The sequence below is a fragment of the Dermacentor silvarum genome, chromosome 11, assembly GCF_013339745.2.
Source record: "Dermacentor silvarum isolate Dsil-2018 chromosome 11, BIME_Dsil_1.4, whole genome shotgun sequence".
Classification (NCBI taxonomy): domain Eukaryota; kingdom Metazoa; phylum Arthropoda; class Arachnida; order Ixodida; family Ixodidae; genus Dermacentor; species Dermacentor silvarum.
Genome location: NC_051164.1, coordinates 44,629,572 through 44,644,794, shown reverse-complemented (window position 1 = coordinate 44,644,794; position 15,223 = coordinate 44,629,572). Strand labels below are relative to the sequence as shown.

The 15,223-nt window shown below is 46.5% G+C and overlaps 2 protein-coding genes across 5 annotated transcripts in view; both read right to left on the bottom strand.

Moving 5' to 3' along the window:
* LOC119433758 (neprilysin-1-like) overlaps positions 1 to 15,223 on the bottom strand; it is a 741,141-nt gene that overhangs the window by 300,105 nt on the left and 425,813 nt on the right. The window lies entirely within an intron of this gene.
* The window catches only part of LOC125941298 (uncharacterized), a 37,699-nt gene continuing 24,242 nt past the window's right edge, over positions 1,767 to 15,223 (bottom strand). The window contains exons 3-8 of the mRNA XM_049658289.1: positions 15,010 to 15,075; positions 13,094 to 13,170; positions 6,731 to 7,016; positions 4,968 to 5,127; positions 3,975 to 4,270; positions 1,767 to 1,832 (exon numbers count right to left, since the gene is read on the bottom strand). Coding sequence (XP_049514246.1) covers positions 1,767 to 1,832; positions 3,975 to 4,270; positions 4,968 to 5,127; positions 6,731 to 7,016; positions 13,094 to 13,170; positions 15,010 to 15,075 — 951 coding nt within the window. The remainder of the gene's footprint in view (positions 1,833 to 3,974; positions 4,271 to 4,967; positions 5,128 to 6,730; positions 7,017 to 13,093; positions 13,171 to 15,009; positions 15,076 to 15,223) is intronic.

Sequence of the window (15,223 nt, the reverse complement as noted above, 5' to 3'; positions counted from 1 at the left end):
TTCAGCCCACAGAGAACCGTGTCCATCATTCTTTGAAAAGTAGCTGGCGCTGAGCATAACCAAAAAGGAAGCACCTTGAACTCGTAGAGGCCGTCAGGAGTAATAAAAGCGGTCTTTTCACGATCACGCGCGTCAACGGAGATTTGCCAGTAGCCACTGCGTAAATCCATGGAAGAAAAGTAGCGAGCGTTGCGTATACGATCCAAGGAGTCATCTATTCGGGGCAGGGGGTAAACGTCTTCTTGATCCTATTTAATTTTCGATAATCCACGCAAAAGCGCAAGGTACCATCTTTCTTCTTACTAACACAACTGGCGAAGCCCAGGGACTGGTCGATGGCTGGATGACGTCATCTTTAAGCATCTGTTGAACTTGATGACGTATAGCGTCTTGTTCCTTTTGCGATACTCTATAGGCATGTTGTCTAACTGGCCTTTCAGTAGGTTCGGTAATGATACGATGCTGGGCAAGCGGCGTCTCGTTAACCTTCGTCGTTGTAGCGAAACAATCTCGAAAAGAATCGAGTACGTCCAGAAGCCTTTCTCGCTGTTCTGATGGTAGGCTCGGGTTCACATCTAGAGTGCTCGCAAACGCCTTGGCAGAATGGTCACACGGCGAAAGAGCAGCTAATACTGGCGGACCGTTGACGTCGGCAATTTCCGCAAAGTATGCAATCGCGGTGCGTCTGGCAAGATGACGATATTCCTCACTAAAGTTCGTGACCAGCAGGTGAGCCTGTCTGTTTCGAGGCTGAATAACTCCTCTGGCAACGCATATTTGTTGTGCAAGGAGGAAAGACAAATTTGCCTCCGCAATTACAGCGTGGGGAACGTCCTGCTCACATTCCACGCCGACAAAGAGGCTGCTGCGAGGGGGCAGAGTCACGCATTCATCGGACACACGTAGCACGGTCTTCGGTACTTGGGTGATGTTGTCAGCTTCAGAAGGAAAAGGGTCCTCGAACGACACCAGCAACTCACGTAAGTCAATGATTGCGCCGTATTCACAAAGAAAGTCCATTCCAAGGATTATTGGGCGCGAGCACACAGGTAATACGAGGAAAGACCCCGTGAACGTCGACGCACGGATTCGAATACGTGCCGTGCACATTCCAGTTGGCATCACCAGATGGCCACCTGCCGTGCGTAACTGGGGCCCTTGCCATGACGTGGTGACTTTCCTCAATTTAGATGCCAGTGCGCCGCTCATAACTGAATAATTGGCACCGGTGTCGACGAGGGCAGTGACAGCATGGTTATCAACTACGGCGATGCCGGCAGAAATAATCTTAGTACTGTCGGAAAATAAAGAAAAATCGGAACGATCGTCGTCGGGTCCTTGCGTCGAGGGAGGTTCTTGGAATGTTCGTTGGAAAGCGACTGCACCCCCAGAAGTCGCGGTTCCTAGTTTCCCCTGTGGGGACTCGGTGAGCGGTTCCTTAGGGGAGCATAAGACGACGAGGGCAAGCTAGGTGACACGGACCGGCGAGGGGATGGTGATCGCGATTGGCGGTGCTGAACAGTCGATGAAATTCGCTGGCCCGTCAGATACGCTTCGATTTCGCGGGGACGCTCAGCCGTAACGTGGGCACCGCGCGCCGGGATGAAAGCCGCGGAGACTTAGCTGGCGGTACTGGCAGTCGCGGTACACGTGACCCGCTTCGCCACAGTGGTAGCATAGCGGACTGGTTATCCGACGAGCGCCACTACACTTGCCTTCGTAGCGCTCTATCTTGAGTGATCAGGTGGTTGATACTGTAGGTACGGTCAGGTACCTTGAGCCAGATAGCGGATGCGAAGAGGTGTCCGAGAGCAGATGTGCAGCCTGGTCCACTGTACGCATGATGGGATCTGTAGATGGTGGTGCAGGAGCCCTCAATGCCGCTGCATAGGTTAGCACAGGGACCTCAGGTCTAGGTGGTGCGAGTGGTTGCACCGCCTGCCTGATTTCACTCCGGATGACGTCCGAAAGTGCTGTCATGGGTGGTTGGGGTCTCACTGGTGACACTGCTTGGAGTTGCCGCAGTTCGTCACGCACAACGCTTCGTATGAAGTCTGCGAGGGCCTGCTTCTCGCTGTCGAACCCAAGAGAGCACGCAGTAGCCGTGATGTCGTGGCGTTCGTATTGTGACGACCGCTGCTGGAGAGTACGCTCCATCGTGGTTGCCTCACTCACGAACTCGGCCACAGTTGTTGGTGGATTGCGTACGAGTCCGGCGAAAAGCTGTTCCTTGACTCCACGCATTAAATGTCGTACCTTCTTTTCCTCGGGCATTGCAGGGTCTGCGCGTCTGAAAAGACGAAGCATGTCCTCGACAAACATCGAGACTCTCTCGTTGGGCCGCTGGTTCCTAGAAGAGATGGCTTGTTCAGCTCTCTCCTTTCTTTCGGCGTTGCGGTACGCATCGCGGAGCTGTCGGGCTAAACTCGTGCCATGTGGCAAAGGAACCCTCATGGTTCTCATACCATGTCTTCGCAGAGTCTTCTAGCGCGAAGTAAACTCTCCGCAGCTTGCGAACATCATCCCACTCGTTGATGCTGGCAACCCGATCGAAGTGGTCCAGCCAGTCTTCAACATCTTCAAAACTGTCTCCGTGGAGCGGTCTGGGCGTCTGTGGCGCATGAAAAAAGTTGCAGTGGCTTAGCTCGGCTATGCCAGGATATACGTAGCGTTAGCAAAGGTTCAGCTGATTATTCTTAGCTTTCCTGTTTGTCTAGATTGTCACGGATTAGCTAGATTGTCATGCTTACTGCTGCTCCAATGACACACACGCGGTATACGTATTATGTGGCACAGGTATATTTATTTTTGCTCAACGTCACGTTGTCTCTCTATTGCCACAAAGACGGCTCGGTGATCAGTGAAGTAACACGCTGCCGTCTCTATGGCCCCAACACAGTATTTGGAGTTGTCTGTCTGTCTCTGATAGACAAGATCAATGGTGCTTCCCCATTGGGTCGTCTGTGCAGTTGGAAGACTGGCTAAGTCGAGGTTAAACTTGTCCTTCAAAGGAACACAAAGAGAGTCTGGAGCACGATTGAAGTCACCAGCCACCACACACAGTTCACCTGCCGCCCGACTAGGTATACACGTAGCCACTACGTCTATAGTGTCTAACGGAATTGTTCGGTGGCACATACACGGCTTCGATTATCACACCCCTTTCGTCAAGCTGAACGGCACAGGCTTCACCCTTAGGCACCGCTACGTTTGGCAGTTCACTGGCAGCAATCCCATTCCTGACATAGATGCAGACTCCCGAGCTTCTGGTAGCGTCAACACGACCCAGGCAGCACAACAGCACTGGGCCAAGCATGGTCCAATGCTCGCAGAAATTGGTACGAACTTTGGCCCAATCCTGGCATCATGGCAAAGTGCAACCCGATCCAAGGTTCACCCACTGTTCGAGCCAAGATTGGCCTAACAGTTTGCCATTGTAGAATCCAATGTAGTTCGAGCATAGAGCCAGTGTTCAGCCACTTTGTATTTCAAGAATCCAGTGCTCAACCATTCTGTATCCAACGCGTTTCCAGCATATCCAGTGCTCAGCCATTTTCTATCCAACGCGTTTCCAGCATATCCAGTGCTCAGCCATTTTCTATCCAACGCGTTTCCAGCATATCCCAGTGCTCAACCATTCTGTATCCAACGCGTTTCCAGCATATCCAGTGCTCAGCCATTTTCTATCCAACGCGTTTCCAGCATATCCAGTGCTCAGCTATTTTCTATCCAGTGTGTTGCAAGCATAGCCTGTACTCAGCCATTTTGTTGCTTGTATGCTGGCTTACTGCCTATAAAATTAGTAGCTAAGGAAACGTGATGTAAAAAAGTGCAGGAAGGAAACACACAAAGCATAAACGAAAATATAATTTATTTTGCCTATTTTAGGCAATGCCTCAATTGATGCATACAGGGGCAGGGGGAGCAAGGGCAGGAGGAGCGGCAGGAGCAGGAGCAGGGGCAGGAGGAGCGGCAGGAGCAGGGGCAGGAGGAGGGGCTGCAGCAGGGGAAGGAGCATGGGCAGCCGGACAGGAGGGGCCAACGGTGGACTGGCCAGGGCCCTGAGGCCAAGGGTGGGGCAGGGAGAGGGCAGCAGTGGGCAGGCAATGATCCCTGCCCCGAAGGGAGGGATCATCGGGCTGCTCTGCTGCTAACGTTTCTGCAAAACGCCTCTTCCTGCCACCACCCCTGTCCACAGACCCTGGCAACCACCTCTTAATGAAGCCCTGAGCTTCTGTCAGGTCGGCCCCCCCTTTTGCACAGATGACATCTGCACACAAACATACAAAGACCACAATTAGTACATTCAACATGCACGCACAATAGAGCAGGCAAACACATTCAACAAAAGAAAACCTTAACATAGTCTTTACACACAGTTCATCTGACAGAATTTGCAACCGCAGCCAACCATATTGAATCGAGGTTCACAGCATGCTCAGCAACGAAATGCAGAATACGCAAAGTAATGCTGTGGGGAATCAAATACTGCTATCGCCTTCTCCGCCATGAAAATTCTTGATCCATTTACAGGATCTTCATCCCTGTTGCCTTCGTTGACATTCCTGTTTTTCCACCCTAACATAGCGTTAACATCATCAGTGATGATCACACCATGTCTTTACCAACCGAGACATATTCATCAACTATCTCACCCGCTGATGCTAAACGTGTAAGCTGCCTGGTGTGATGCAATTCATCGGCATGCTCGTCAAGCAATTCACCTACACTGCCATTGGCGCTAGTGCAGAGCACACCTTCGCAACGCCTTCAAGGGCACTGGTGGCCGAGTATGTGGCTTTCATAGTAAAAAATGAAATCAGCCAACAGGGACACCTAAATTTCTTCGTTGTAGAAGTTAACAATTTATATGAAAGACAGGATTTTGGCAAGCCATTTCGCTGTAGAGGAGTTCAGCTGTATACACAATACTTGCAAATGCAAAAGGATGACTAAGGAGGCCTTACCTGTGACTATCCGGCATAACTTCAGATTTATGAAAGCCCTCTTCCCCTTCCTGCCATGAAGGCTGTAAAGCACTTGGACGGGGTGTGCCATTACAGCCTTCATGGCATTCGATGCCACCTCGCGCAGCGACTTCCCTCCTATTTGCAGGAGGTGCTTGCGCTGCAAAAGACAAAAATGTGGTAATGAGCATGGTACGTGACAACGTTTTCAAGTATGAAAAATCTACCCAATACTACTAGAATATAATTTATTGCCAAGAGAAGTGAATTTTTAGCCAAGTGCAAAGCAAGACTTTTTTTGCTGCAAGAGGTTTGTGACGCAATGCTCTTTAATTGTAAATGTGCTCCACAACACCTGGAACGGTGTTGTGGAAGAAACACAAACACGAAGTGCATCAGATCTTGTCTGTTCTGTGCATTTCATGTTTGTGTTTCGTAACCCTTAGCACTGTAACTGTGTTTCATAGTAACTACCTCTCCAAGCTTTCACCATCATTAAAATTAATGTAAGTGCACCAATTCTACTTGTATGCAAATTGCCAATGCATAATTAAGAGATGTGACATTAGACTGCAGAAAAGTCGGATCTACACACGTGTGGCACAAAACAGCTTAAAGGCATACCGACACGATATTTTCAGACCTTCACATTTTGTGTTAAAGGGACTGACAACCAGTTTTTAAAGACCTAGTTTTGTGGTAACCAAAAGCTAGCCCTCAGCAGTGTTTACACCTGCAGCTTCGCAAACTGTGAAAGCAGCCCATCATTCTGCTTTTACAGGATGAGGGGAACTGCAGTTACCTGCTCACATTTTGGCCTTTTCAACCACTTTTGAAAATATCAAGTTGGTAAAATAAGTTTGCATTGTCATACAGACCTTCTTACATTTGTACAGCGTTTTTCCCCTAAGTACACGCCTACATCATGGCTGCCTGGCGCCCGTTATCATTCTGTCGATAGACTTACCAAGCCAACTCATCAAAAACAAAGGCTGTGCGCCACTTTCCTGCTCACTACAAATGAAGGCTTATCAGCATATTGTAAGTTAAAAAAATAACAGAAAAATGTGGACTGCATTTCAATAACAATACCATGAACCTCATACACTAATAGAAAGCCACATGATAGGCCTCTTATTCATGGTAAATAAAACTAGATTAAAATGAGGTAAATACAGTATATACAGAAGATCATTGCACCCCTTTTCCTGTACTGTGTCCCACTTGTTTGCACTGCTATTTATAATTCACGATGTATCTAGAACTTGTCCAACAAAAAGAATTTACGCACAAGTGCTCTGCATTGTGTCCTTCTACAGAGAGCTGCCAGTTTGCACTTTGTATCAGCAATGGATTTTTATTACCTTAACGACTTACTCTTTCTTCATGAATGTATCTCTACGGAGAGCTGTTGGAAATCGACGATTCAGCAAGTCACTATGCTAGCTCAGTGGCTATGGCGTTGCGGTGCTGAGCTCGAGGTCACAGATTTGATTCTGGCATTCATGGTCACATTTCGATGAGGCCTCATTGCAAGAACACTAGTGTATGCTTAGATTAAGATGCATGTTAAAGAAACTAAGGTCCAGTCGAAATATATCATTAGAACCTATACAGCAGGGAACAAATTATTTCCATGAACTCTTTTGTGTGTGCGATGCAAAGTTCCTTCACATAAAACCCACAGCATGTTTCATGAAACATGCACAGAACTTCCACATGTTACATAGCCTTATAATTAAAAATAAAAGGGCAGTACAAACCAAGGTGGCAGCCACAGCCTCATCCTGCACGGCTGCCTCTGCTGCCTCCAATTCTTCAATATTGTTGGCAGGTAGCCGAGGAAGAACTGGAGGCACCGTCGACAGGGCAGGCTGAGACACTGCACGGGTCCTGTCGAGAGGCTCAATTTCATCCAGCCTCTCGGACACGACCCGTACCTCATGCCTCAGCTGCTGGAGCTCATGCAAGACGTCCCTGTTCTGCTGCCGCACCTCCAGCTGCACCCGCAGCACCCGCAGCAGCACCGCTGAAACACAAAAATATTTACTTCATAGCAGAAGCGGTACATTTAGGGCACATTTGATTGGTTGTTTCAGAGCACTCTGGTGAATGTAAAATATCAGGATTTGTACAGGTCTCGGTGGCAGAAATTCATAGGTATTCAAATGCTTTCAAGGCCGCGTCAAAGCTTTTTTCAGTGTGCAGAGCAGCATCCCGTGTATCATTTTCCTATTATAACACTTCCAAAACACTTTAAATAGCCTCATTGCACTATAAACACAAAAAGTTATACAGTAAATGCTTGTTAATTCGTACCTCATTTATTCGAACCTTTGGATAATTGAACTGACTGTCACGGTCCGGCCACGCAGTGTAGGCGTCTATGGGTAAACCAACTCAATACTGCGCATGCGCATCAGCTTCTCCATTAATTTGAACTGCGCGCTGCCACGCGGTGATAAAGAAAAAAGGAACTCGCCACATATATTAATATGGCGAGAACCTCTATGACCTGCAATAAGTGGTTATTACAATAGTGCTGACCGAGAAAAAGAATAAAGAGATGAAAACGGAAAAAGTGCAGTCCCCTGGAGCGTTTTATCAGCCAAGGAAGTGCAGACATGGCCTTTGCCAACGAGGATAGTGCGCGCTCCCAATCTTGGAGGCCATACAGCGGGCCACTGGAAGCCAAGCCAGCAGTCGTGCGAAATGGATCTGCCTGGGCACTCACCGTGGCTTAAGCTTTTTATACCATTGTTCTTAATGTGGAAAGTTTGCCGGGTCCACACTGATCCGCCATATAAAGCGGATCACAAAATCGATTTTAGATTGTACCCACTCAAGAAATTCCAAATGTTTTCAAGGGTCTTGAAGACATGTTTCAATTTCAAGAAAGTGTGCGAACCCTGATTTGCGTAAATCTGCTTTAAAGATGTCATGAAAATAAGTAGGACTAGTAATGAAATTGCTTAGTTTATACTTTTCATGCTCATAGTGAAGTAGTTGCTGTTTTCCCCAATTTATGTGGAAAATAGCCTGACAACAAGTTACATTATCGAAGTGTTTAGAAACAACCAGTTCTATGCGCTTGACCTACATTCAAAAATTCCATTCTTATAAACTGAAGGCTTGAAGGAATAAGATGTAGATGATATATCAAGAAATAGTAAAGCAACAATGCAGCGTACCGAGCCAGCTGATGAATTAAAACACAGGTAAACATACTAGCAAAATGTCTACACAAGACTAAGTGTGCGGCTGAATGCATCATAGGATTCTGTGCCGAGCCAAACTGCTGCATGTTTACAAATGTCAGGTTTTCTTCATTTATGCTAAAATTCCTTGCTTGTTGCATATAGTAATGGCAGCTTAAGGGCTCTGAACCACATTTTATCATAGTCAAGAAATGCATTTGAAGTTAAAGTGACTATTTCAGAAATACTTTCCCATAAAAAGTACAATGCATTCAACAGAAGCAGAGTTATTGGCAATCGAAGAGCGCCTTGATCCCGTTCACGAGGCTCCTGGTCCTTCTATGACTTGCACTGTGAAGGCTACGGCAGAGTGGGGCGGGCATACCCACAACGTTCGTCCTATAAAACATCACCGTGGTGGGAAGCTTTAATTTTATTTTGGATGTTCACATAGTCCGACTACTTCCGATTTTGTCACCTACAATGCACCAAGCTCCGAGGCTATTCTCAACTTATGGTGGAGTTCAGTGGGCCTCTTCGAATACCGCCCACGGCTTCCGGTCTGACTAGCCCCAACAAAAGAGCACGTCACAGTCACGTGACCCAAGCACCGCAACCGGAAGTCTCTCCTGGCTGCCGTCTGCTATTTGCTACTCGTAGACAGCCCCCTACCCAGCGTTTTCATAAGCATGGCCTCAGAAATGGTGCAGTCTCAGAGGCCACGTCGCCAACACAACCATAAAGCTTGCACAGTGGAATCGTAGCCCGAGCGCATAGAACTTCATGTCGCGCTAGCTAGTGAGCCTGAGAAACTTAAGCGGAATTCCCACACAGACATAAGCAATATCGTGATCGTGCCACGTCAGTCTTTATGCAGAAAGCACCCGCCGACATCCTCAAAGCTCGCGAGACCATCTGCTAATTAAAGGCCCGACGCGTGTCTAGGAGAGAGCACGTGTACACGTCAAAAATCAAACACTCGAACTTGGTAACAGAAGGGATCAGCATATATGCTAACAGCAATCCCCTAAGCTCCTATTGTATCCCACCCCAGCTACCGGCGTGTAATAGCCACATGCAATACAAGATTCTTCACACGCTAATTTCATTTACCTGAAAAGAAAAATTTACTTGCTTACAGCAATGAGCATGACAGATTTCACGAAACACATTACGAAAAGCAAGCATGTGCGCCTGATTGCTGCGCTTCTTTTAAAAAACACGAAACTAAAACTACAGCAATTAGACGGCTCGTGAAAAACTTGCATAATGGCACACAAAGCACTGATGTAACAGAAGCAATAACTCAATGCACAGTAGTTGCTGCCTGGAGCGTGCAAAGTACACAGACGCACACGTCATCTAACACCGCGCGCATCTTTTTTAAGACATCCGTCGTCTGCTAGCTACTTGCGCTTGCCCGACCAAACATCTGCTGACAGTTCCAACAGTTTGCGGACAGTCCGGAACTTCCGGTCCGTGAAAAAATTTACACGGTTCCGACAACTCTGACTAGTGGGCGGAGCTTCGGAAGCTGTCCGAGCAAAATCGAATGCGGCACAGCAGTCCCAAGCAGTCTGGGACTGCCAGGGACTGATAATCGAAGAGGCCCAGTGTCCCATCCCTTTGCTGTGCTGGTCTGCTAAATGCAACTTTTTCACTTATTTATATGACAATGGTACAATTTCTGACAGTTGAATGAAACGTCGCCTTTATGTTTACTTGTAATGAGCTCCGACCATAATGGTGACACACTTCAAAGGTGTTCAACTCCGAAAGCAGATTATGTGTTCCAGTCGGATATTGGCATTCGGGCAGGCTTGCTACGCACCTGGAGTCACGTTGCCAGGAAACCACTTGGAGCACCTCAGCGAGCTACAATGAGCTCAGCGAGTGGGCTCATCACGACGACTGCGGTACCAATGTTCCATAACAGACACAGCTACACACAAATGTATTCCTTTTGCTACCCTGCACGACAGGGCTGGAGCGCGTGCCTGCGCTCAATTCTGGCCGTGCTAAGTAATCCGGATAGGCTTTGAACTGCAACAACCTGACCAACAGATATACAGTAGAACCCCGCTGTTACGTTTTTCACGGGACGTTGCGACGTAACAGCGGGGTTACCAATGCATTGGGTTCTATGGGAGCTGTGCCGGGACCGGCCGAAAACGACGTAACAGCCGGGAAAACGCAGCACCCGGGAACGTAACAGCGGGGTCCTACTGTAGTAGCCACATCCAAATTGCGCATTTATAAGCACTGTCTATAGTTCATTAAGAAGCGAAATCAATCTAGCCATCTAACCAGAAGCGGCCAGGAGTGAGAATGAGCTAGCAAGTGTACATGTACTTTTGAAAGTAGAGTGTTCACAATTAATCGAAATTAGCAAGACGCGACAGATACATCAATAAGCAGTGTGGCTAGACAATGGGTCCGGCGATGGACCCCTGGCAGCCTAGCCCCGGGCACCAACAGCCTTAACCGCTGGACAAATAAAGTTTTTTCCTATCCTATCCTAGACAATGGTCAACTTCTTCCAGAAGTAATTGAATCAATCAAAATTCAAAGTGAAGATTTTCCTTCACCACACCTTGGGCTTGGTGAAAAACACATTCTGCAGTTAACATATACAGTATAGACCACTTATAACGTAACTGTTTATAGTGCAGGACTGGATATAGTACGGTCTTTTCAGACTCATGTTAATTTTCCCATAGCACTCCATGTATATGCATACCGCTTACAGTGCAGCCGCATGAGACGAAATACCGGTTATAATGCGGCTTCCGCGGGAAAATCTCGCCGACAAGGGCTGCAGCGAGCACGCTTCTCAACAAGAAGCGTGCTCTCGACTGGCGTGTGTATTATTCAATGCAATCAAACTCTCGTTAATTCGGACTTATTTGGTCACACATCGGTTAATTCGGACCTATTTGTGTCTTTAAATCCTGTATTCTTGCTTTTACGGCTGCGCATAACACCGTGTTGGCCGTGGGCTTTCGTAACTGCGTAGTCGTCATCGACGATCGTGTCGGTAGCGGCCACGGTTTTCTCCGCAGCGGTAGCGGCGAACAGTAGTTTCGTTTTTACTCGGTACGCACGTCGGGCGCGTGCCTCGAAAACTGTGTAGTCACCATCGATGATCGCATAGATAGCGAGCGCGGTTTCGACGGCCAGTTGATGCTGCGACTGGACGACTCGGTGCATGCGTCGGGCGCGTGCCTTCACGCAGCACCACAAAGTCGCCGTTCATAATCGCATTGATAGCGGTCACGGTTTTTTTTTTGCAGCGGTTACGGCAAACAGTTGTTTCGATTTGACTCGGTGCAAAGCTGTCGAACTTGAAGAGCACCGGCTACATCGCGATTATGTTTGCGCCAGCTCACTGGCGAAAACGTAATCGCGATGTGCGCGCGATAGTACAAAGCGTGTCTACATGCTTGGTCTACATGTTTGCATACGTGCAGGGCTTGAAAATCGTTATTTTGGTTATAGTGTGGTACCGCTTATAGTGCAGATATTCGAGACTCCAGTGGCTTACGTTATAAGCGGTCTACACTGTACTACTGTATCTCAGCCGAATTTTGCACTTGTGAGCAGCACGTGCAGCTTGCAAGTGGAGTGTGGAGTCACTTTTTTCTCAAGCCCTTTTTTCAACAGAGGCCTTCTCCTCAACCCCTTGGGGCTGCTGGCGGCTGCCCCTTGACGTCAGTCGGAACATTCCCAGACAGCGCTGCCATTGGCCGATCCGACATGAATAAAAAAAATGGTGCTTGGTTCAGTGAACTTCCCGGCTGCTACTGTGTATATTTATTGACACAGTTTAAATAACAGGCTGAAATACACGAAAATCTGTACTTCCAGAAGAAGCAGACTATTATCTGCTTAGCTCAGCTGCACCCACATTCGTACAAAGGAAAGTCAAGCCACACTGCTTACGAGTGTCGCAGTCCGATCTCGCTAATTTCAGTCAGTTTTGAACACTAAACTAGCCTCGAAAGACAGAACTTTTGCCCACACTACATGTACACTACACCGGCCACACCGTCACATGAAATGGCAATTCGCATCTAGAGTGGATGCATGCGCTTAGGCTCTGCAAACACTGCTTCCAGCCCCTCCTGGCTAGACACCTTGGCAGACATTGCTTCGTAATGAGGTTTTGATAAAGCTTCAAAATGTAGTTTGGATTTCTGTACTATCACTGCAGGACAGCCAGTCCGCACCATGTAGCATGGCCAGACTAGATAGAGCACACGAGTGCGAGTCTGCAATCCAGTCCTGCTGTGCGCATAGCAAATGAGCTACATTTGCATGTGGCTGTGTCCACTGCCTAGTGTGCAAACTGCTGGAAAACTTTCCCTGCTTGCTAGATGTGGCACCATGCGACTTATTCTGTTCCCCGTATGCAAACTGGCGCTTAGGGGTTTCGGGGCTGGGACTACAATTCAAAAGGAAAGAACATTGCTGCTGAAGTGCAAGGGTGCTTCCAGCAATAGAAGGAGGTGGAACCAATGTATTGTGTCTAATCGGGAGTACTTTGAAGGAGACCACAATATGTCTGAAAGTTAGCGAAATTATTTCTTTAAAACATATGGCAAGAACTTTTGAGACAGACCTTGTATATCTTTGCGTCATCATTTTTGATTAAGCATTTCAGGATTGGAAAAAATCTGCCAGTAGAAACATTGCACCATATCTGTGCCACTTATGATAGCAATTGAACACGGTCTCTTCATAAACTAAATGATGCCAGAGAGACATTTCAAATAACGTAGCAATTTCAAAGCCTAGAGCTTTTTGTTGCAGAATGATACAGATAACATTTCTGGCATACGTTTAGGTGTCAAGAATGAACTGCAGAATGAAAGCAACCTCGAAGTTACTAGACTTTTATGGGCCATGTAAAAATGTAAAGAGACTCACACATCATCTCCTCGGAACTTTCCCTTTGTGGTGTCTCCAAAGGGGATGTGCCGGTGGCGCTTTCTCCTGCTGGTGCCCTTGCAGGGCATGGTGAAGCTAGGGTAGAGTAGCAGCAATCCACAATTAGTGCCAGGATAACAGAGCAACAAACCCCCATTTCTCATCCACCATTATATAAACAAGACCCCAGCCAAAGATTGGTTGCAAGAAACCATACAGACACATTTCCTCCATTTCTATAGCACTTAAATTTTGTACAATTACAGACATTATGCGTAGTTTTGGCATAATGTAATAGTAGTGCAGTGGCCCTTGCAACTTTAGCCTAATAAATGAAGCATGCAACCAGTTTGAAATATACCAATAGAAGTGCAATTCCCCACACAATGACCATGCATAATACACGCTGCAATAGAAGTGCTATTTCCCTCCTTAAAAGTTTTGTATAAACATCACAGTGGCCGAGTGCAGATAGGAAACACGATGCACAGATAGCAAATGGGGCTATACAGTGGTGTCCCAGTGCAGTTCTTGAAAACTCGATAAATAAGTTCAAATTTTCCACTAAATGGAACATTGAGAACACTAACTACTCTAGAAATGGCATTACACCCAATATGGTGAGATATTAAAGGAAAGTTACATGAGAACTTTCAAGTTCTGTACAGTGATGGAGACCAGGGAGTTATAAAAACAGGGGACTCAGGGTAGTCTATCACCTTAATGTACAATAGAACCCAAAAGGCGTACAAAGGAGTTTGTTTTTGGGGATGCTCCTTCTAAAACACACTATTAAATTCACTTTCCTAACTTGCCTGTGTCTAAGGATCACAGCTCAGCATACGATGGGCCACTTTTCAGATAATAGAAACTTTTTAAAATATCCCTAAACTTCTTGCGAACATTTCAAACTTGAACTTGCCTTCCTGGAAGAGTTCTAGTCATTCGAAAGCACATAGCCTCTTTGATAATTACTTTTAAAGGGGCCCTGGAGAACCCTTTTCCAGGATTTGAGAAACACATTCTGCTGTTGAGTGCAGCGTTTTTCCAAGGAATACAATTTTTTTAAATGTTTGAAAACGCCTCATAAGCGAAGGCATTCGGAGCATAATATTTACTTTCCTTAATACCCCTCAACTCATTTGTTCTCTTAAGCCGGAACAGTGCCAGTGGCAATGAGAGGCCTATCACACCTCACCTTTATTTTTTCGAAACAAACTTATGGTAACTTTTCAAGATGGGTATCAGACAGAACTTTCAAGAATGATAACAGAGTGTCAATGCTTTGGCAATTACCCACTTGCTAATTCTCTATAATAAATCTGACAGGGTATGAACACAAGTAATTTGTTAAAAGAACTGACCACATAATGCCTACTGGAAGCTAGCCAGCATTTAAAAAAAATGAGGAGCAGCCCTCTAGAAAGCCATCTTTACAAACTGCTTGTTAGCTGTTTCCGCTACATGTAGAATGTGTTCGCTTGCCAAGATCAAAGGGTGGTTCAGTGCTGCTTTAATGCATAAATAGCAAGAAGGTCTCGGTTTATTTTTCAGTGCCATCTCCTTTTAGAAATTCATTCTCTGATAGGCTACAACAAATGCTGACTTGTGCATATTGGTCAGTACAGCAACGCATTGACAAGCTTTCCAGCCACATGCAAAATAAAATTGCTACTACAGCCTACTCCCTAAGTTGACTCCAGCATATTCGATTCCATTCAAAGGTTCCTGCTGAAGCCTATAGATTTCTATGGGACCAACTTTTGTTATACCAATCCTAAAATGAATTCAAACTTGGCTGGTCATCGCACACGTGTTTGACCCTAATGGTGACCACATTAGTTTCGAGAACCCTAATAAAAAGACCAGAGCTGGTCAGTTAAACACACTGCATGGTTATATTATGGAAAGCTTACGGGGTGCAGGTAGCTCCAGTCGAGGTGAAGCAGCACGCCCCTCTTCACCATGGCCAGCTTCAATGCCTAAATAGAACATTTATGCGTGTACATTTATTTTTGAGCCACTATATACTAAATCAACAATTCAGAAATTTTCAAGGCAAAGGTATAGTCATGAATGAAAAAGTGGGCTGTTTAGGTAGCATGGAGATAAAAAAGAGAGAGAGCAAAA